The sequence below is a fragment of the Hemiscyllium ocellatum genome, chromosome 2 (assembly GCF_020745735.1).
Source record: "Hemiscyllium ocellatum isolate sHemOce1 chromosome 2, sHemOce1.pat.X.cur, whole genome shotgun sequence".
Classification (NCBI taxonomy): domain Eukaryota; kingdom Metazoa; phylum Chordata; class Chondrichthyes; order Orectolobiformes; family Hemiscylliidae; genus Hemiscyllium; species Hemiscyllium ocellatum.
Window position 1 is genome coordinate 41,241,789 of NC_083402.1, and position 24,046 is coordinate 41,265,834.

Consider the following 24,046-nt stretch of genomic DNA (forward strand, 5'->3'; position numbering starts at 1 on the left):
GTATAACTGTCTACAACATTTAACATGAGTTAAGAAATGATGAGACATTTCTTCAGCCAGAGAGTGGTGGGCCTGTGGAATTCATTGCGCCGGAGCGCAGTGGAGGCCAGGACGTGAAATGTCTTCAAGGCAGAGACTGATAAGTTCTTGACCTCGCAAGGAGTTAAGGGCTATGGGGAGAGTGTGGCTAAGTGGAGCTGGCATGCCCAAGAGCCATGATTAAATGGCGGAGTGGACTCAATGGGCCGAAATGGCATCATTCCACTCCTTTATCTTATGCTTTCCTAAGCTGAAAATGCTTTCTTACAAAAGTGAACTTGTAATATGTTTGAAGTTGCATTGTCTCTGTCATTTATCAGATTAGAAATAAAGGTTAAATCAAATGATACAGTAATTACAAGACTAGAATGCAAAAATGTAATTGATGGACAGACTCCCCATGAAATGTATGCCGAAATCTGAAGTTAATTTAAGCCACTGGCCTTCTTTACTGTACTTCCCATGTTCAATTAGAAAAAAAAGCCTGCACATAAATTACTTCTGACACAATGGGAGAGATTTAATGCCAAAAATTTTGATGCTCGATTTCAGTAGACGATAGCTCCTATAGACTACGAACATAAAATGCATTTATGAACCAAATAAGGCTCAATAAATTTGAATATGCAAACTTTTTTTAAAATTAAGATGCTTTAATTAATGATCCATAGTCCAGATGACCACCAAGGGAGGATATATGATGAGCTAAATGATTAGGCAGTACTAAAATCATCACAGACGTATCTCAAACATTTGAGATTATAAAATAAAAAAAAGCTGCAAAGCGTTTTTAGAAAGTAAACACTTGCAAAATTTTTCAATGTTTACATTTTTTGTCAAGATTTATTATACATGAACTGCTCAAATTTTTCAGTCAGATAATGGTGTTTAAAAGCAAACTGGAATGGGTCAATAAATGTAACCCAAAACTACCAAATGCACGTACCTTCTGATTTTAACTTTGTTAGAACAAAAATTAGATAGTTATTGAAGTCAGGATATTGATTAAGTTGCTCCAGTTTCTTAAGCGGCAGCTAAGGAAATATTTTATAATGAAGCAATCAGAAAAACAAAGCATATCTGAAGTCAAAATACAGCACAGTCCAGATAAAATTGAGATGATGTTCAAACAGTCTGATTTATTACAGGTTATTTTAATAGTTTATCAAATAATTGAATCTGCAAAACGGACGAAAATGCATCGTTCTAATGGAAGGAATAAAGGTATCCGCAGTAATTAAAACAGCGTATTACAATATTCACCTCCCCCATCACTCAATTTATACAACGTGAGGCGCATGGCGATTGTGTGTTAAGCATGCCATTCGTGTTAAAGCACCAGTTTAAAAAGGTTCTGTAAAACTGTATACGCCATAGACTTCAAGCTCAATCTGGTGGTGGCACCTTGTAACCACAACATGGAAATGTCAAACCACTTAAAAATTTTTTTTAAAGTATTCCAAAATTTTAAATTAAAAGAGACATTTCCAAGGGGTGGGGGGGGGGGGAAAGAGGAAGCGTCTTCTTCAGCCTCTTCGACTTAGGCACAACCTTAAACTACTTCATTCTGAATTCGCCCGTCTCGAATACGACAATACGGAGCATTCCTCGAGCATGTTAGAACGAACAATTTTAAGATAAACAAGTCAGGCCTGGCCGCTTTGCAAAGGATACTTGCTGAACGGATCTCTGTATGGCTGTGTCTGGAGACTGCGATTCCTTCAGTAGCTGCAGAATCTGTTGGAGCCCTTGCTCATCGGGTTTCCACTCGTACTCCATCTTGGTTTGCTGCAATGAGACAGAGTCGGGTCAAACACCATACACACTACAAACACATTCACCTCGGTATTATCGCCTGCCCTTTACCCGCAATGCAAAATTGAAACTCAACTCAATTCTCTACACACCTAATTGTACTTTACAAGCTACGCGTTTTCTTTGCTCTCAAATCAAACGTGATAAGAAATTCTACCGACACCGCACCACCAAGGCCTAAAACGACAGACTCATGGCGAATTTTCAATCCAGTCAGACAACAGAACTGAAAGCTTGCTCCCTCCCCGGGTCCTAATGCGCAACCGGTCATACGTCTAACCACAAATCTACCAATCTCCTTCGCTGGGTCCTAAAGAAACCTCAGTAGGCACAGGACTGAAAATACGTAATAAATCAGGAAGAGAAAAATTAATTTTATAAAACTACTTTGGTAACACTGTTCACAGAAGAACGAAATCAGTTATTTAACATTACTGTGTAAACAGCAAAGGTACAAAAGTTTAAACTAACTCAGCTGTTCTGATCCTTCATTATTATATGTACCCATTAACAGCCTTTCCATTAATTAGTTTAATCAATTCCTTTTACATTATTTCTCCGATTGTACTTCCTTTTGCATGTTTCGGTATAAACTACGCATACATTTTCCAATATCTTCTCCATTCACAGAATTTTTACACCACCACATTACTGTTCTTTCATTAGCAAGTTTTGAGAAGATTTATAGCTCCGGTTGAGGTTCTGGATGGAGGTTGCTTGCTGAGCTGGAAGGTTAGTTTTCAGACGTTTCATCACCATACTAGGTAACATCTTCAGTGGCTTCATTCAGAGATTCACTGAAGACATTACCTAATATGGTGATGAAACGTCTGAAAATGAAACTTGCAGCTCAGCGAGCAAACCTACATCCACTGATCTTTCATATTCTATCCATCTCCATTTCCCTAACATATTTGTAAAAATAATGCTTATCCACTTCGAATTATTAGACAGATTCAAATCATTGCTTCTGGTTTAATATTTCATATGTCAACAATCCTACATTTCCTACTAGCCTCTACTCTTTTGGTAAATACCTTACATTTTTTAAAATATCATATACACTGATGAGTAGAACAATCAAATTGGACTTCAAACCATTCAGTAATGAACACTCCATAATGAACATTTTCTGGATAAAAGATCCAGTTCATACATGCAAATTTGTTTCATAAACATTTGAGGAAGTCCACTTGTAACATAGTTTGTCTGCAAACAAGCTCGAAATCAAGGAAAGCCAAATGAAAATTGTGATGTAGAAAATACTTTTACAGAGCCTTTATTTTTAAGTTGTTCACACCTCACCTGACCTTATACATCAAAGGCATTCAAAAACATTGAGTGTTAGCGCTGGAAAAAAGTTTTATAGGGTGGAAAGAGGCCCTTCAGCCTATCATGTTCATGCTGGTCATCAAGTACCTAGTTAAGAATCACTCAACACCAGGTTATAGTCCAACGGGTTTATTTGGAAGTACCCAAGGTTTCAGAGCGCTGTTCCTTTATCAGGTACCTGACAAAAGGAGCAACGCTCTGAAAGCTTGTACTTGCAAATAAACCTATTGGAATACAGCCTGGTGTTGTGAGATTTTTTTAACTTTGTCCACCCTAGTCCAACACCAGCACTTCTATATCAAGTATCTATATACCCTTAATTCCATTTTACAGGATCAATCCTGTCACCTTCTATGTAAGTGCAATGTAAGTGCTCACCTAAATACTCCCTAAATCCCTTGAGGGTTCCAACCTTTACCATCTTTTTAGACAGTAGTTCCATTAAAAACTCAGTTATCTTTTTCTAATAGTTTTCAGATGAGTCCACCACATCATGTTTCGTCATAAGCTTTCCTTTTTATGCCTCACGCTGCTCGGGCTGTGATCTCTACAAGGAGACTGCAATCGACTGATCAATCGCAGAATCGCTGACAGTCGATATCAATCTCAGTCCAGCATACACTGCCCATGTTCTTTGTAAGCTATGCATACACACCGAAAGCCACATTGCAACAGCATGACAACTTTATTGTTACGTTGCTGGAGGAGTTTAAACCCAAGTGCCTGGTGGTTTCAGCTCGAGACACGAGTTTAAATCCTAGTTGGGCAATTCCACGTTAGGGAAGCTGAGCTATGCTTGGGTTGGCCAGGCGGTAACTTTCAAAATGTTTGGATGAAACAAAAAAGTTCAAAATATTGTGAACTGTGAGAAGGGCAGTCATGGACTTGAAGAGGATCAGCATGGAATGGGGAGATAAACTTAACATGGAGAAATGTGAAGTGTTTAACTTTGGTGGGACTAAGGCAAAGGAACACGATAAAATGAGAGCTCCTATTCTCAAAGGGGTGCAAGATGAGACAGGTCGGCAGGGGGCACAGAATACAACTACTTCAGTGAATTTAACAGTCCTTTACAAAACACTCTCAGCCTCAACTAGAATCTTGTGCTAAATTCTGGGATCCATACTTTAGGAAGGATATATTGACCTTGCCAGGAGTACTACACTGGTTTACAAGAATGAGGAGAGTTTATACAAATTAGGCCTGTTTTTTTCTAGAATGTAGAAGGTTAGGAAAGTGGGTGATAATATGATTGAAGTCTTCAAAATATGAACAGGAAAAGACAGCATTGATAAAAATGAATTATTTTCATTGGTGGGGCATTTAGAGAATTAGGACCAGACCATTCAGGAAAGACATTATGAAGCACTTCTACACACAGGGTGATAGATGTTTAGCACTCTCTTCCACAAACAGCAGTTGAGGCTAGATCAGTTGTGAATTTTAAATCTGGGACAAATAAATTTTTGTAAAGCAAATTATATATCTGCTTGTGGCCCATATCCTTTAGGAGAGTTAGACCAGTAGACAGTGAAGAACATTATCTAAGATTATAAAGGGATTTTGCTCAATTGGGCCAATGGGCCAAACAATGGCAGATGGAATTTAATTTTGATAAATGCAAGGTGTTGCAGGAATTATACGTTATGGTATGTCTCTGGGGATTGTTGTTGAAAACCATAGTTCCTTGAAATTTGCATCACAGGTAAGCAGGGTGGTTAAAGTGGCATTTAACATGCTTATCTTCATTATTTAGATCACTGAGTATAGGAGTTGAGGCATCATATTGAAGTTGTACAAGACATTAGTTCAGCCAATTTGGGAGTACTGTGTATAGTTATGGTCACCCTGCTATAGGAAGGATATTATTAAATTGAAACGGGCGTAGAAAGGATTTACATGGATGTTCAAGGATTTGAGTTATAAGGAGAGCAGATAGGCTGGGAGTTTTTCATTGGAGCGGAGGAAGTTTATAAACTCACGAGGAGCATAGATAAGGTGAATAGCAAAGGCTTTTTCCCTCGGGTAGGGGAGTTCAAAACCAGGGGGCTTATTTTGGAAGGTGAGGGGAGAAATATTTAAAAGGGACCTGAGGGGTAACCTTTTTACACAAAGAGTAGTTAGCATGTGGAATAAACTGCCAGAGGAAGTGGTAAATGCAGGTACAGTTACGACATTTAAAAGGCACTTGTACAAGTACATGAATAGCGTGGCAATGTTGCTCCTTTTAAAAGGTTATGATATCTTGGACTCTGCTCCGCGCCCGCCCCCACAGGTCTAAAAGACAGACTTGGAAATGTCTGAGGTTGAAGGGTTTCGGGACCAATTTGATTGCAGCTAACAGATACTGTCTCAGCAAAAGGGTTACAAGTTTAAAAAAAACACTTGTACAATAAAAGGGGAATGGCCAGTTATCCCATCTGTTTTTCTTTGCTTTTAGCACAGTAGAGTTACAAAAAACTGCTGGACCCTAAAGCAGCAGGTCCCTGCTAATCTCTCCTGTAAGAACCTGTGTTTGATTTTACTTTTTGTGCCAAGGGGTGCTTATAGGGATAGTTGCAAGTATTTGAAACATCATTATTACATTAAGATGATCTCTTGGGTTTTTGGATAGGTTGTTATTCGGTATCCTACTCTCTTTTGCTCATGCTTCATTCAGCAATCCCGTAAATAAATTCTGATTTGTTTAAAATCAAGTGGTTTGACCAGTGGCATCTCTCCTGGAACATCCACTGTACACTTGCTTAAAACATCTAGCAAAGTTAGGATCTGTACTACTTTCTTGAAATGTTTTGAGGGGAGTCTGGCCTGGTCCATAACATGGGGGCTCGTCCAGGATTTATTCTAAACTTCCAAATTGGGATTAGGGCTGTTGGGACTTAAAGGCAGAGAGTGATAGGTATTGGTGCTTTTTGTTCCGGGTGTTGAATTCATTTGGTTTAAAATTGTACTTGGGATAGCAATGGCTCTTTCAGTCACTCTTTCTGGGAGTGGAATAAGTGACTTGGGGGGGTGGTTTTACAAAAGGTGACAAAGGCCAAGCTACTGGAATTAGCAGACAAGCTGGGGTTGGAGCAGGAGAGATAATTACAGCAATAGTTCAACATTTAAATTTATTGGAAAGGCTATAAGAATCTTTAGAGATGGCTACAATTAAATTGAAAATGAAGCACCTTGAGTTAGAGGCAAAAAGAAAAGGAATTATGATTAAAAGCAGAAGAGAGAGAAAAATAGTTTGAACTTAGAAATTGGCACAGGAGTTCAAAATTTCACTTTCTGAAGTAGTGAGAACTCACATGAAAGAGCAGAGTGTTAAAACTGCAGGATTAGCAGCTGAAATGGCTGATGATTGAGTTAGTCTATAAATCAAAGTTTGGCTTCCAAAATTTATTCCAATCCATGAGAGATAAAAATTGGGGAAAAGAGAAATCCTCACTCGGGAAGGGAAAGGTAGATCTCAGTGAAGGTCATCAGGATAACTTACTACAGGGAAAAAAAGATAAGGTAAAAAGCTCTAGTGCTTTCACTGCAATAAAGTAGGCCACATGAAATCATAATGATGGTGGATAAGGAAAAGCACTGGGAAGTCAGATGTAGGAAAAAAGGATAAGCCAGTGAATTTTGTTGGAATGGTAACAGAAAGCAGAGTGGAGGATAGAAAGCTGCACCAAAATGTACAAGCTGGCCAGAGGTAAACTTTACTCACATAGTCCAGGAGCAGCAGATAAAGAGATTACAATTATTAAGAAATACAGGATTCTCTCAATCTATGATGTTGAAAGATGAGGAGATATGTAGTCTGAAGAACTATTGCCAGAAAAGGTATAGTAACAGGAATCTATGGTGAGACAAGAAACACTCAATTATGTAAAATGACATTAGAGTATCCAGTGAGGACTGGAGAAGCCATGGTAGGAGTACTGGACAAACTCCCAGCTCCAGCAATACAATTTGCCCTTGATAATGATATAGCTGGTTCACAGGTAGGAGTGCTGTCTACTGTAGTTGAAAAGTCAGTGGAAATTCAGGCGGAGTGATAAAAACTCAAGCTAAAATGCAAATACATTTTTACTGACCTGGACTGCACAAGGATGTAGTTACCTAAAAGGATGTAATTACCTAAAACAAAAATGTGGCAATCAGTATTTGTTAACAATAAATAATACGTCCACTAGATTCCCAGAGACTGTTCCACTACGCAATATCACAGCTAAAAGGATTATAGATGAATTACTTAAATTTTTCACCAACTACGGACTACCCACAAAGATACAATCAGATCAAGGGTCAAACTTCACACCAAATTATTCAAGTTATGGATAGCTGAGGAATAAAACAATTCAAATCTACTGTGTACTATCCAGAGTCACAGGGAGAGTTAGGAAGGTGGCATCAGAGATTAAAGACCATGTTGAGGGCTTATAGTCAAGACTAACCAGATGATTGGATTAACGGAGTCCCGTCTGTGTCTTTTGCCAGAGATGCACCAAAGGACTCGACCAAATTCAGTCCCTTTGAATTAGTTTTCAGGCATGAAGTAAGAGGACTGCTAAAATTGATTAAAGACAAATAGGTAAGTCAGAATTCAGAAACCACATATTTGGACTATGGCCAAATTTTCAGGAACGATTAAATAGAGTTAGCTAAACAGCATTTAAAAGTATCACAGTATAAAATGAAACAGGAAGCAGACAAGAAATCAAAAATTTGCAATTTTGCTATCAGGGATAAGATTTTAGTATTATTTCCAGTGATAGGTGAACCTTTAAAAGTAAGGTTGAGTGGACCTTATCAAGTCAAAAGGAAATTGAGTGAGGTGAACTATTTGATAAGGACTCCAGAAAGAAATCTCACAAAAGTATGTCATGTGAATATGTTCAAAAGGTATTTTGACAGGGAAGGAAAGCCACAAGAGACTGTGTCATTGATTACAATACAGAGTGAAGTTCAAAGGTCTGAGGATTCTGAATTGGACCTTCCTCAAATTAAATTGAACAATGAGAAAGTTGTCAAAAATTGGAATAGATTACGGAGTTACCTTCCAGAGGAAAATCAAAATGACCTGAAAGAGTTATTATTATCACGTGGGGAGATATGTAGAAATACTAACCTAATTATGCATGATGTAAATTGAGGAGATGCTGTTTCGATTAAGCAACATTCTTGTAGACATAACCCTCCGAAGTTGGCACAGGTTCAAAAGGAGATTGAATGCATGCTTACTCATCCATAGTAATAGTGCCAAAACCAGATGGTACCCAATGGTTAAATATGGACCACCGTAAAAATCAATCCAGTTATAAAGACTGATTCTGCATTTGGAAGACTGTGCTGAGAAGATGGGACAAGCAACTTATATTTCTAAGTTGGAGTTGCTCACAGGGTACTGACTGGTATCTTTGTCAGAAAGGGCGAAGGCAATTTCAGCTTTCATAATGCCAAATGAACTGTATCAGTTTGAGGTTATGCCATTTGGTATGAAAAATGAGCCAGCCACATTTCAGAGACTAACCAATGAGGTCACTGCCAGACTACCCAACTGTGTCGAATACATAGATGACCTGATGATTTTTAGTTGCACATGGAAGGAACATTTGCAACATTTTTCAGATTTGTTCGATTGACTTTGGATGGCAGGCTTGGTGTTAAACCTGGCTAAAAGTGAATTTGCCAAAGGCCAAGTCACCTTCCAGGGCCATGTTATTGGACATGGAAAAATGGCCGCATGGAATGCCAAAAGAAAGTTAATTGGGGAGTTTTCCATGCCATCGTCAAAGAGAGCAGTACCACGATTCCTGGGACTGAGTGCATTTTATCGACATTGGTAACAAATTTTAGCAGTTTGGCAGCTCCACTCGCTGAACTGCTAAAAGCAAGGCAAAAAGTTTCAGTGATCAGTGAATTGTCAGAAGGCATTTGACAGCCTGAATGCGGTGTTAACCACTGTCCCAGTATTAGCCACAACTCACTGTGCAAAGCCATTCAAAATGGCTATCGATGCAAGTGATGTGCTGTGCTCTTACAAGACGATAAGAAGATAGAAAGACCTGTCGGGTATTTCTCCAGAAAACTGAACATTCATCAGCAGAAATATTTGACAGCTGAGAAGGAGACTTTGAGTTTGATGTTGGAGTTACAAGATTTCAATGTTTATATTACCAGTAATAAGATTGTCTCCGATATATACATTGATCATAACTCTTTGAAGTTTGTGAAGAAATTTAAGGACAAAAATACCAGACTGTTTAGGTGGAGTATGTTGCTACACCATTCAATTTGAAAATTGAGCATGTGACAGGACGAGAAAACATAATTGCTGATGCATTGTCGAGGCTTGAATGAGAAATGGAGATATTCGGTGATAGGAGAAAAACAGGCAAATGGTAGAAGTGCATGTTTGCATGATTATTGTCTATGTAATGCATATATGCATTGTAGAGTACTAACAGTTTAACATTGAGGGGTTTTAAAATGAAGTTATCTTTGAATATTGATGGTTTTTTTAAGAGGGGAGGTGTGACGATGCTGCTCCTTTAAACAGGTTAGACCGTCCTTGGTGTTTTTCCCCAGAGGGATCTAAAAGACAGACTCTGAAAAGTTTGGGGTTGAAGATTTCAGGGCCAATTTGATTATAGATAACAGCTACTGAGTCAGGCAAAAGGCTTTCAAGTTAAAAAAAACTTGTACAATGAAAGGGGCGTGACTAGTACGGGCAGCCCAGTTTTTCTCTGATTTGGTTTTTGTTTTAGCACAGTAGAGTTTAAAAAAAAGCTTCCAGACCCCAAAGAAGCAAGTCCATGCTGATCTCTTTCTGACTTCATTCCTGTAAGAACTTGTGTTTGACTTTACCCTTTGTGCCAAGGTGTGTTTATAAGGATTGTTGCAAGTATTTGTAACAGCATCATTAAATTGGGATAATCTGTTGGATTTTTGGATATGTTAAGTTATTCGGTATTCTATTTTTTGTTCCTGTTTTGTTCAATAATCTTGTAAATAAATCCTGTTTAGTTTAAAATTAAGTGGTTTGACCAGCTGCATCTCTCCTAAAATATTCACTGCACACCTGTTTAAAACAACTAACAAAGTTAGGGTCTGGGCTACTTTCTTGAAATGCTTTGAGGGAATCTGGTCTGGTCCATAACAATAGGAAAAGGTTTAAAGGGATATAGGCCATGGGACTAGTTTAGTTTGGGAAACCTGATTGGCATGGATGAGTTGGACTGAAGGGTCTGTTTCTATTATGTATGACGTTATGACTATTGCATCGCTTCAACTTATCTTTGAAATCAGTTCTACATGTTCTCCACTACCTTGGTATCTTTTATAAACAAGGATATTCATAACTCAATGTAGCATTCTCACTGTGGCATGGTCAATGATTTAAATAGATTTAGTATTACTTTGCTGTCTGCCATCATACATAAAACATGTAATCCCCTACTCTTTTATGGGTTTTACATCAGTTTTCCATTTAAAAGATTTGTATATCTGAAGCTGTCTCTTTTCCTTTTGTAATTTTGTCACCTTGTGTAACACTTCTCAGCTTACTCAATCTCTCAAAATTCAATGTACAAAATTAGTCACCCTGTTGTCATCTTGTCTTTAATCCTTCTGCCTCTAGAAACAGGTTGTTTTTGTTTATACTATTAAAGCTCCCTGACAGTCCCAGTCAAATCTCCCTAAAACCTTTTCTGCCCAAGGAAAAGAAAAATACTGTTTCTCCAGTATCTCCACACAACTGAATTGTTTCATGCCTGGTACAATCATAGCAAATCTCATCTACAACTTCCCTAAATCAAGAATTGGACACATTATAAAATCGGTTTGGTCCCAACTGAGTAAATGCTTAGCATATTGGGGGCGGCACAATGGTTAGCACTGCTGCCTCACAGCGCCAGAGACCCAGGTTCAAACCCCACCTCAGGCAACTTTCTGTGTGGTGTTTGCACATCCTCTCAGTGTCTGTGGGGGTTTCCTCCGGGCGCTCCGGTTGCCTCCCACAGTCCAAAAGTGTGCAGGTTAGGTGAATTTGCCATGCTAAATTGCCTGTAGTGTTAGCTGAAGAGGTAAATGTAGGGGAACGGGTCTGGGTGGGTTGCTCTTCGGAGGGTCGGTGTGGACTTGTTGGGGGGTGGGGACCTGTTTCCACACTAAGTAAGCTAATTTAATAACAACTCCTTTATTTGATATTCTTAAACCCACTCTCTCTTTAAAAGCCTAGGATCTAGCACTGTACAGTATGTTCTGATAAAACACGATAGTTCTATTTCCAAGCGATCCCACATTATAAGAAAATCCTGCAATAGCAGCACCAATTAAACCAATGGGACTGAATTCACGTTATAGCCAATACAGGTAAGCAAAGTTCATGTTATACCATTTTTGTAGAAATTCTTCAATCGCATTATAGCTAATTTGTGTCAAAGCAGAACTGACTGTATACCTCTTTAAATATCCTTCAAAATTCCACAACAATGACTTCTGCATATAGACTCCAGGAATGCTCCTGAATTCATTTACAAACTTATACCAGTTTATATGCTCCCAGCCAGAACTAATCGGCTTACATTTTTGAGTTAAATTTTGTTGCCCACGTATCTTCACATTTCACTTTGGGTCATTCTAAAGTCTTACTGTCCTCCACATTTTAAATTTATTTCAGTTTGTTATCCACAAACCTTCAAACTATGCCTATAGATACAAGCTTTGGTTTTTAATATATAGTATTGAAAAGTGCAGCATTCTCAAAACTTATTCCAGGGGACTCTAATGCACGTTCTCCTCAATTCTGAAAAATAACCATTCACCACTATTTTCTGCTTTTATTCTATATTCACACAGCCACTTAAATTCCAGGGGCTTCAATCTTGCTAATAGATTTAATAAAGCACCGCAAAATCAAACTACTGCTAGACATCCATATACTCAACCAAGCAACTCAACAGTCTTCTCCATTCCTTCAAGGAGTTCAAATATGTGAATCACTATTTACCTTCAACAAAGCTGTGCTCACTTTCATCGATTCACCCATAGTTTTCCAAGTGACAATTCAATTTTTCTGGATTAATACTTCTCAATATTTTCTCATCACTGACATCAGGCAGATTGGCATCAAGTACTGGATTTACGCCCCTCCTCACTTTTTGATGGAAGACGAGGGCCTGGTGGCCAAAGTTTCCAAAATTTCACTCTTCCACAAATTAGGGTGTCTGCCTTTCAGACTGGCTGACTTCTCCAGTTCGATCGCTGCACATTTTTAAGGTAGCTCCTCTATTTTTCTCTCATCCAATTTATCTACTTCCTCCTCTTTTATTATGAAATTCCCATTTACCTGTCTTGAGTAAATCAGCCTTGCTGATCAAAATAATCCCTGCTTCACGAATGAATCTTATTTTAGACCCATAAATGACTCTCTTTTTCATATGTATATGATAATTATTTTTGAGGTTCTCTAATAATTTCTGATAATTTATCCTCTTGAAGTAGTTTATAGTTCTCTTTGCAAATAAACATGCTCCCTATTCTGGATGCAAGTTTGCTCGCTGAGCTAGAAGGTTTCTTTTGCAGAGATTTCGTCACCATACTAGGTAAAATCACGAGTGAGCCTCCGGTGAAGCACTGATGTTAGTGATCCACATTCTATTTATGCGTTCAGGTTTCCTTGGGTTGGTGATGTCATTTTCAGTTCTTTGCTCAGAGGGTGGTAAATGGGGTCCAAGTCGATGTGTTTGCTGTTGGAGTGCCATACTTCTAGGAATTCTCGTGCATGTCTCTGTTTGGCTTGTCCTAGGATGAATGTGTTGTCCTAGTCGAAGTTGTGTCCTTCCTCATCTGTATGTAAGGATACTAGTGAGAGTGGGTCATGTCTTTTTGTGGCTAGCTGATGTTCATGTATCCTGGTGGCTAGTTTTCTGCCTGCTTGTCAACGTAGTGTTTGTTACAGTTCTTGCAAGGTTTTCAATGATGATGTTACCTAGTACGCTGAGGAAACACCTGAAAATGATGAGCAAACTTACATCCAGAACCTCAACCTGAGCTACAAACCTTCTCAATGCTCCCTTTTGTATAACCAACTGCAAATGCTGATTTCGTACATCTTCTGCCATTATATATCAAAAACTTCCACCAGAGTTCAGTGAAATTCAGTTTATATTCTTGGGGGAGGGGTGAGGCACCAATTTTGGATATTCAGTCCTATTTATATCTCAGTAAGTTACTTGAGGTGGAGTGCCATTAAAGCATAGCACACTTATGCTTTCAAACATACACACCTATGCCTTATCACTTTTCCAGGACTTCGAACCACTTATAATAACACTGTATACAGTATAACTCAAATGTACCAAAAAACATTACTTTAGTACCTTGAAATCATGTCACAATTTATTCACATTTTAGTTGTTACTTCCAGGGCCTTCAGCTATCATTAACTGAATATGATTTTAAAATCAGTATTTTGTTTAGTGTCTCAGAAACAGTATTTTAATTTCAGTTGAAATACACAAAGCTAGAACATTTCTCATCAACTTGCACATGCAAACTACAGCTTTGCATCTTATTCGAAGTCATGATCACCTGCACTGGATTCTTTGCTTATCAAGGCTCACTGAGTGATCGAATCAACAATAATCTCTGATCAGAACAATCCTAAAGGTGTAATTTACACTGAATAAACCATTTAAAAGAGATAATGATTTTGTGAAATGTCAACATTGTTTATTCCCAATTGCCTGTAATTTTGTGCATAATGCCTTTAAAATTAAGTATATGAAAGTTCTAAATGCTACTATATTTAGATAGATCTTTTATTATTTTATGTGATAATGGCCTTGTTGCAAAGTCCAGCACTTATTGCTATTCGTAACTGTCCTTAAAGAGTGGCTTACTGGGCCTCTTCAGGGAAAAACAAGAGTCAACCATTTTGCTGTGTGTCTGGAGTCAAAGGTAGGCCAGACCTAGTGAAGATGGTGAATTTCTATTCCTAAGAGGACATTAGTGAACCAGATGGATTTATACAATAATCAAAGATAGTTGCCAATTTCACCCCCATTATTAAACATATTTTTAATGAAAGAATATGGAGTTCACATTTCAATGAATCTGCTTGATTGTAAAACGTCTACAAAGCGAAAAGTATTTGAAACAATCTATTTCACAAAAAATGATAAAATTGGATCAAAAGGGAGTATTTACAAAAAGCAGCCCCTAATCACTCTCACACGAGCCTACATTTTTCACATACATATCTAATGATAGAAAACAAAAAAAACTTTTAAATCAGGAAATGGCATAGGAATTGAATAAGTGCACTAATCTTCACAGTAGAAGACACTGATAGCATTCCTAAATTACTAAATAATCCAGAAACAAAGAAAGCTGATGAAATGAATAAAACAACGGTCACTAGAAAAAACGTGCTCGGGAAACTAAAGCAGCTAAAGACCAATGAGGCCCCCGACCTGATGGAATGCATCCTAAGATATTAAAAGGAAGTAGCTACAGAGATAGTGGATGCACTAGTATGATCTTCCAAGAATCCCAAGATTTTGGACAAGTCCCACAGGATTAATAAACTGCCCATGTAATACCTTTTAATTTAGAATGGAGGGAGGTAAAAGTCAGATAACTATAGGCCAGATAGCTTAATGTCTGTTATTGAGAAAATGTTAGAATCTATTCTAAAGGATGGAATGACAGAACATTTAGAAATACACAATAGGATCACACACAGTCAGCATGGCTTCATGAAGGGGAATCTTGCCTGACAAACGTACCAGAGAGTTCTTTGAGGATATAAAAGCATGGTAGACAAAAGGGAAGCAGTGGATGGAATATATTTGGATTTTTAGAAGCTACTTGGCAGAGTAGCACATATTAAGCTACTTAATAAGACGCAAGCCCGTGCTATTGGAGGTAGTATATTAGCACAGATAGAGAACTTGCTAGCTCAATGATGACAGAATTGGAAAAAGGAGTGGGAAGCAATTTCAAGATGACAATGCATAACTAGAGAAGTGCTACATGGCCGGGGCCAGATTATTTACAATATAAAATAATGACTTGGATGAGAAAAGTGAATTATACAGTGGGCAAGTTTGCAAATGACAAAAATAGGTCGGGAGACAAGTCATAGAGTCATACAGTATTTGGCACAACTTGTATATGCCAACCAGGTTTCTGAAAACTGAATTTGGTGGGCGGACAGATAAGTGGAGCTGAGACCACAAAAAGATCAGCCGCGATCATGGAACTGCAGATAGGTGGGAAGGAAGATGGGGGGGCGGAGGGGGGGGGAAAAGGACAGGTCATGAGGGCAGTGCTGAGCTAGATGGTCAGAACTGGGATAAAAAGGTCAGGGGAGGTGAAATGAGGAAACTGATGAAATGCCAAGGTGTTGGAGGGTCCTGAGACAGAAGATGAGGCGTTCTTCCTCCAAATGTCGCGTGATAATGGAGTGGCGATAAAGGCAGCCCAGGACCTGCACGTCCTCGGCGGAGTGGGAGGGGGGAGTTGAAGTGTTCAGCCATGGGGCAGTGGGGTTGGTTGTTGTGGGTGTCCTGGAGATGTTCTAGAGATTCATTTTATAAAGGTCTAAGGTCACTTCTCAGCCTCCTACATTCCAGAGATCCGTCTTATTGGTCAACTCGGAAAAAACCTCAATGCGGTCAAAGCTAGTGGCAGGGTAGGGCTCCTGTGCCCAACCCTATCTGCTCTGATCAGTTTTGTCTTTTTTTCCCTTCACTTGTTGAGCTTAGATGGCATGGGGGCAGCGGGACCCCAGCACGAAGAACTTGATTGGGCTCAGAGCGTGGATTTTGAGTTGTTTTGAACCTGGCCCAGGGCGTGGACATTGGACCCAGCACTGAAGATCTGTCAATAAGCACTCACAATCATTTAAAGACTTCATTCTTTATTTCTTCATACAGCTGAGTACAGAGCAATCCAGAAACACAGAGGTTGTGTACATCCATATTCCTCTGAAGCACTACACACATAACTTAAAACAAAGACATTTTTATACTTTTCTTAAAGAAGGGCCATGATCGCATAGAACATTCAACAATTACTAATCAATACACAATTCTGCTTTACTTGACAATTACTTGGTCCAATGACATTTCCTGGGAACTAACTTTTTTTTCCAACACTCGGGCCACCCTTATCTCACTAGCCAAGTCTTTGCACCTGCATCTGAAAGTCAGTTAGGATGGCCAGTAATGTCTATCTAGTAAAGTTATTTCTATGCTGTAAAAGGGAGCATTGTCTGCTAATCTCGATTGAAGCAAATTGTGGTTAGTCAATTATGCAGCTTTGGCAGAATTGTCAATTTGCAACCTAGAATCCATTTTGTCATATTATTTGCATCCAAGAAGCCATTTTGTCATATTATTTTCATTGAGAAGCCATTTTACAACCACCTAAGTTATTAAGGACATCTGTTAAGCGGTTGTTCCTGACAATAACTAGTGACCTCAGCCTGTATTCAGGTTTTAGATCCTCAGCATGGAGGAGAGTGGGCCCCTACTTACTTTACTGGACCAAGTATGGGACCTGGAATCAGGACTGCTACAATCGTTAGAAGCAACGTTCGCAAGGTGGGCCCAGTGGCAAAAGATAACACCTGAAGATTGTTGCTGGTTAGGTCCAGTGCTGGCGTTAAAGCAGGAGAGAGCATCACAGCAACAGCGATTGTTTGGACCCAGCAACGAAAGACACAACATTGATGTCAGTTGGTCCAGTGCAGGTGGTGGCAGAAGAGTATTGGTCCTGTGGCAAAGCTGGCGTCTGAAGATCGGCAGCTTCGATGTTAATTAGGTCTGGCATAGATGGCGGCAAAGCAGTAGCAGAAGCATTGTTGATAGTGATGAGCTGTCTCAGGACTGATGGACTCAAGCTAAGTCTTTCCTTTTTCAGGCTTATTCTTAAATTATTCAAAATGGCATCCATGAGGCAACAAATGAATTTTTTTCTGCTGTATTTTATTGTATGCTTATTGTAAAATACACATGCCAATAAAATCAAAATCAAAAATAGACTTAGGGAGGCACAACATCCTTTACACAAAGCCATGTTGACTACCTCTAGGTCAGGCCTTGGCTTTCCAAATGCATGTAGATCCTGTTTCTCAGTATCCTGTCCAACAGCTTACCTACCACTGACGTCAGGCTCACTAGTCTGTAGTTCCTCGGCCTTTCTTCCCCAACTTTCTTAAATAATGGCACATTAGTCAATCTCCATTCTTCCGACACCTCACCTGTGGCTGTCGATGATATAAATACCTCTGCTAGGAGATCCGTAATTTCTTCCCTCGCTTCCCACAATATCCTGTGGTACATTTCATCAGTTCCCAGGGATTTATCCATTTTTATGGATTTTTTTTTTAAAAAAGACCTCCAGCCCCTCCTCTTTTGTAAGATGGACACTTTTCAAGATATGACTATTTATTTCCCCAAGTTCTGTAGTTTCCATGTCTTTCTGTACTGTAAATATTGACGAGATATTCATGAAGACCTCTTATCTCATGTGGTGGTCCCACACACTGGTGGCCTTGTTGATCTTTAAGCATCCCTAGTTATTCTTTAACTTTAATATACTTGTACAATCTCTTAAAGTTAGGGAGAATCCAATCTGCCAAAACTATGTCCCCTGTTTGTCCTCTTGATTTCCCTCTTAAGTTTACTCCAACACCCAGATAGTCCTTAAGCAATTCACTCAATCCCAGTTGTCTATACCTGACATATGCTTTTTTTGACCACAGCCTCAATATCTTTAGTTATCAAGTATTCCCTACTCCTGCCAGCCTTACCCTTCACACTAACTGGCGTGTGCTAGATTGAACGCTCATTATCTCACTTTTGAAAGTCCCCCATTTGCCAGACGTGCCTTTACATGTGAACAGCATCCTTCAAACCAACTTTTGAAAGTTCCTGTCTAATACCAACAAAGTTGGCCTTGCCCAATTTAGCACTAAATTGTGGACTAGGCCTATCCTTTTCCAGAACAATTTTAAAACTAATAACATTATGCTCACTGGTTGCAAAGTGCTACCCTCACTAATACGGTCTTATTTTCCAAGGGGAGGTCGAGTTATTCCCTATCTCTAGTAGAGCCATCCACATATTGATGAGAAAGTTTTCGTGGAGACACTTCACAAATTTCTCTCCATCCAAATCCTTAGCATATTGTTTCTAAACAGAAAGTAAAATCCACTACTAACACTATTATTCTTACAGCTACCTGCGATCTCCCTAAATATTTGCTCCTCAGTTTCCCACTGCCTATTGGAGGGCCTAAAGTACAATTGCATCAAAGTGATCACCCCCTTCTTATTTCTCAGTTCCACCATATTGCATCACTGGACGATCCCTCAGGAACATCCTTCCCAAGTACTGCTGTGTGCTAATCAATGAACCACCACGTTGTTTTCTATTTATGCCATTTGAACCAATGTGTACAACGATCTCCAGCTACTAATGCTCTCCTTTCAGAATTTGCTGTAACTACTCCAAGACATTCTTAGCACCAGGAAGGCAACACATCATCCTGGAATCTCTCTCACAGCCATAGAAACGTCTGTCTGTGCCCTTGACTAGAGAGTCCCATATCACAATTGCTCACTGGATTTTGCAATACTCTGCACTGCAGCAGAGCCAGTCGTGGTGTTGATGACCTGGCTGATGCTGCTATTTTTCAGACAGTCTATCCCCCTGCAACAGTATCCAAAATGGTATCCTTGTTTGAGAGGGGGACAGCCACAGGAGACTCCTGCTCTACCTACCTGCTTCTCCTGGCAGTCTCCATCCTGCAGTGGTCACTTCCCCAAAGCTATTATTTATCTCACTCTCTGACTCCTGGATGCTACTTAGTGCTTCCAACAGACACCTTAACAGATCCTGCACACAGTTGCAAGGGACAGCTGACGACTTCCTGATCTCCCAAGACAGAAGTGCAAACCACTCTACTGACTGCCACCACTGCCTCTTTAACAAGTAGACTTGGGGGAAAGATAAAAGGTCTTACCCTACCTTTACCTTGTTGCTGCTCACTCTCCCCAAACCTTCGTATTCATTTAAGCCCGTTCTTAGATCTAATCAGCAGCACTCCAACCACAAAGCAGCCATTTGCAAAAGTGGCCTGAACAGCAATGCCTCTCTTCCCCCAATTGCCTAAACTCCTGCTCTTAGCTCAACTCTCGGTATTTGCTGGCTGAACTGCGTGTCATCACAAGTGGCAAGGTGACAGAGTCTGCAGAGGGACACAGACAGGTTAACTAAGTGGACAAAAATTTGTCAGATGAAATATAAGTACAAAAAGTGAGATTATGTACTTTGTGAGGAAGAAAGAAACTGAATATGATTCAAATGGAGAAAAATGACAAAGCTGCAGAACAGCTGGATCCAATGAATGATTTATTGTCACATATCTTGAAGGTAGTGAAAAATGTTTCATCGTCACAATCAGGCACCATTTTAAGTTACAGAAAGGATAAAAAGAAATTACTTAAATAAGAGTTCATCTTCTGTTCTCAAACACTGCTCCAGACTTCTGCAAGGTGTCTGGAAGGTGCTCCGGTCCTCAAGGATTCCCATTCCAGGAACAGCAACGACGACGCCGATGCCTCAGAAGACCCTAACTCTGGGCCTACCACTGCTGTCAGGAGCCCAGACACCTAGCCTTCCACCCTAACAGGTGCCCCAGATCTGGGCACCATCTTCACTAGGAATCCCAATCTACGCCGCCAAAATTGCAGCCACCATACAGCCCACCTCATTCTGGCCTTGAAGATGAAGAAGAAAAGGATGATAAAGAAAAAGACGAAAAGTACATAGAAAAAACTATGCCGCTGACCTGGAGCATACAGGCTCAGAGGTGCCCAAACACTACCTATGTGCTTGCGCCATCTTGAGAAAAGAATTTAGGAGACCTCAGCCATGAATCATAAAAAGCTAGTGTCGAATTTCAGCAGGTAATAGAGAAGACAATTCGAATGTTGGCCTTACTTCAAAGGGAATGAATATAAAAATCGGATGGTTTTGCTAAACTATATAAATCAGACCACAGCTGGGTTACTGTGACCAAGTCAGCCCCATTATACCAGTCTAGATATACTGGCATTAGAGACAGTCCAAAGGTACATTAAATCGATCCTGGGTAGGGAGGGACTGTCTTACATGGAGAAACTGAGTAGGTTGGGCCTGTACTCATTGGAATTTGGAAGAGTTAGAGACAACCTTATTAGATTATTAACAGGCTTGACAAGGTAGATGCGGACAGGTTGTTTCCCTTATGGGAGACAGTGTAGGACCAGATGATATAATCTTAGACAAGGGATCACATATTTCAGACAGAAATGAGGTGGAATCTTTTTGTTTCCCCTCTTGAAGGTTATTGAATCTGTGGAATTCCTTATCGCAGAGGGTTATTGAGACTGCGTATTTAAATACATTCAGGGTTTTTAAAAAATTGAATTTGTAGGATGTGGGTGTCACTGGCTGGCAAACATTTATTGCCAATCCCTACCTACCCTTGAGGAAGTGGCATTGAACTGCATTCTTGAACTGTTGCAGTCCACCGGCTGTGGGTTGACCCACAATAACATTAGTGAGGGAATTCCAGGATTTTGACCCAGCGACAGTGAAGGAATGGCAATATATTTCCACGTCAGGAGGGTGAGTGGCTTGGAGGGAAATTTGAAGGTGTTCCCAGGTATCTGCTGCCTTTGTCTTTCTAAATAGACTTGGTCATGGATTTGGAAGGTGCTGTCTGAGGATCTTTGGTGAATTATTGCAGTGCATCTTGTAGATAGTATACATTGCTGCTATACAGCATCATTGGTGGAGGAAGCAGACGCTTTGGATGTAGAGCCAATCAAGTGGATTGCTTTGTCCTGGATTATGTCAAGTTTGAGTGTTTTTTATAGTGGGGGAATTCAGTGATGGCAACACCTATGAATGTCAAGGGGTTGTGGTTAGATTGTCTCTTATTGGTGATGGCCATAATCTGGTATGTGTGGTGTGAATGCTACTTACCCAAACCTGGATATTGTTGAAATATACAAATTTTTAAATCAGTAAGCAAATTAAGGGTTGTAGGGAAAAGGCAGGAAAGTGGAGTTAAGGAAGATCAGATTCTCGCCCAGAGAGAAACTACCAATGCGTCACAAAACTCTCTTTTGTAGTGCTTGATGCAGCCACTGAAGATTCCTTGAGTTGAAAAATGTGATGCTGGAAAAACACAGCAGGCCAGGCAGCATCCGAATACAATCCTCACTTTCTCCCACTGAGGATTGCATATATGCATTGCAATATTTAATCTTAATTCAATTCAGCCTCCAAGCTTTTCCATGGAAATTGCAATCGAGCATTAATCTATTTCTCATTGAAGTGACTGGCTTTATTAGTTATAATTACTACCAGAAGATAGAATGACTTGTGTGCATTAACTAGCAGTAAAATTATGAATGGGTGAAAGGCTTATTAAAGATTATACAAGATAGTTTTATTTTTTCCATTTCAATCGGGTCAGGCATGATGTATTTTACCTCTTCATACTTTACGTTCACCCAGTACAATCTGTTTTTACAAATAATCATTTAACAGTGAAGTGTGCTGATGACACTTAAGAATCAATTTAAGATTAAGACAGCATAGTGATGTGATCACAGCACAGCCTGGCTGCTTGGCTTCCAAACAATACAAGGAGAGTATTTTAAAGCTTTGGAGGGACTAAAAACCATAATAATCTAATTTGGAGGTTACAGGAATCATCATTGAAGCTACTGTAATATTCAAGAATCGTGAAACATTACTGAAACAGTTTAATTCATGAGACTAATAACGAAGTTAAAAGCACATGGGATCCAGGATAATTTGGCAGGGTGGATCCACAATTGGCATAGTGATAGAAGGCTGTTTGTGTAACTGAAGACTGGTGTCCAGTGGCATACCACAGAGATCAGTGCTGTGTCCCTTATTGTTTGCGATATATATAAACAATGTACTGTATATGAGTTTAGAAGCAGAGCAACGATTATAACTACAAAATTAGTGAATGGCTAAATTGTCAAATGAAGTACATATCTGGAATTTTAATAACAAAATTCTGGCATTTTTAAATCTCCTTTAAACCAAAATAACAGTATCCATCATGTTAAATATCAAGTATTCTGTTCCAAATGCAAAGAAGTTACCAAGTCAAAAACCAAAGCTATTCAATATTCTTTACATATTGTGACAGAAGTTTATATGACTTAATTTTTGAATAGTTTTAAGCACTGCTAATAGGAACATATGAATTAGGAGTAGACACAAGCCATTTGACCCTTGATCCTGGTTTGCCATTCAACTAGTTAAATCTGTTCATGTCTTGAATTCCATATTCCCCTCTATCCCCAATAACCTTTGATTCTCTGACTTAACAAGAATCTCTTTAAAGTACACTGCGTTCTGAAGCAGGTAGCTCTAAAATCAAAACTCTCGAAAAAATTCTCATCTATCTCATTTTACAACAGTGATTCTTTGTTCTGGGAACACACTTCACTAAAGTATCTTTACAAGCTTTTATCTTCACTCTTAAGTCTACGCCAGATTTGTTGGCTTTATAGTGATGATACAACTAATCCTGTCATTCCTTGCCAAAACCAGATTTATAAAGTTGATCAGTACCAACCTTTACCTTTATTCCAGGAGATGCAGATATTCCTGGTTAAGTTAATATTGATTGCACTTGAGAAGGTTGTGGTTAGTTGTCTTGTTGAAAACACTGGAGGTTATGTAGACCAGTGACCAGCTGGCAGTGAAGGAAAGACAATATAGTTCTGATGAAGGATCTCTAGACCTGAAATATTAACTCTGCTTCTCTCCACAGATGCTGCTAGACTTGCTGCAATTTCGGTTTTTGTTTGCAGTCACTCTCACCTCTGGAATTCAGCTCTTTTAGTTTATGTTTGATCTAGTGCTGTGATAGTGACCACTCAATTCCTGGCCCTATGACCTAACATTTACCCCATGTTCATTCTGACTGGGTTCATAGACAAACTATAGTCAAATGACCACAGACCTCATTAAAAGCAGATGCAATCATGACTGATTCAATAGATTTCTCAAGTTCTCAGATATTAGTGACACTATGGCTCAACAAAATTTATTTAAACCTAACCCTACTTACAAGGAATTTAGCCTCAGTATTCCATCATAAACTGCCTCAATAGCTATGCGCACTCGAGTACTTTAATCGCTTCTCTAAAGATCATATTAACCAGGGTTCAACAGTCTGCTCAGAAGTGCCAAAATACTGGCACAATTTAAGTTTTTTGAACTGGCAATTAAGCCAATATCACTGACCTTCTAAGCTCTATCTTAAGCTGTTGCTCTAAACAAATACAAATTGTGACTTCCTCAAACTCACTCATTCTCAGCTGCACTGAACTATCAATGGCTTCCATTTTAGTTTTAGCACTTTTTTCTTTCAGGAGGTATTGATTGTAAAGGTGACGTTAACTACACATCTCAAACTGCCCCTGATGAGTGGGTGTTAGGTCATTTTGGAGGGCAGCTGAGAATCGAACACTATGCTATAGGCTAAAGGTTAGCAGATTTCCAGCTCAAAACATTAGTTTCAAAACCCATCTGGCTCAGAGGTTTTCTTCTAACTCCAGATTTTATTGAATTTCAAATTACACCATTTGCCATGGTGGAATTCAAACTCATTCCCCCAAACTTCAGTCTGGGCCTCAGAGTTACTGGTTCAGTGATATTCCCAGTTCACCATTGCCTCTCCTAGGCATTGAAGAGCATTCTACCACACTACTGAATTATGCTTTTTATATGGTGGACAGGCTTTGGTTAGACAGGAGGTTTAG

At 39.3% G+C, this 24,046-nt stretch overlaps 1 protein-coding gene across 2 annotated transcripts in view; it reads right to left on the reverse strand.

Moving 5' to 3' along the window:
* Positions 1-24,046, reverse strand: part of tnpo1 (transportin 1) — a 131,328-nt gene that overhangs the window by 90,303 nt on the left and 16,979 nt on the right. Inside the window, exons 1-3 of one of the 2 annotated variants that reach the window (XM_060836196.1) lie at positions 1,947-2,077; positions 1,714-1,827; positions 986-1,061 (exon numbers count right to left, since the gene is read on the reverse strand). In XM_060836196.1, coding sequence (XP_060692179.1) covers positions 986-1,061; positions 1,714-1,818 — 181 coding nt within the window. In that variant the 5' untranslated portion in view covers positions 1,819-1,827; positions 1,947-2,077. Of the gene's footprint in view, positions 1-985; positions 1,062-1,713; positions 1,828-1,946; positions 2,078-24,046 lie in introns of those variants that run through there. The other variant, XM_060836187.1, reaches the window with a different exon arrangement.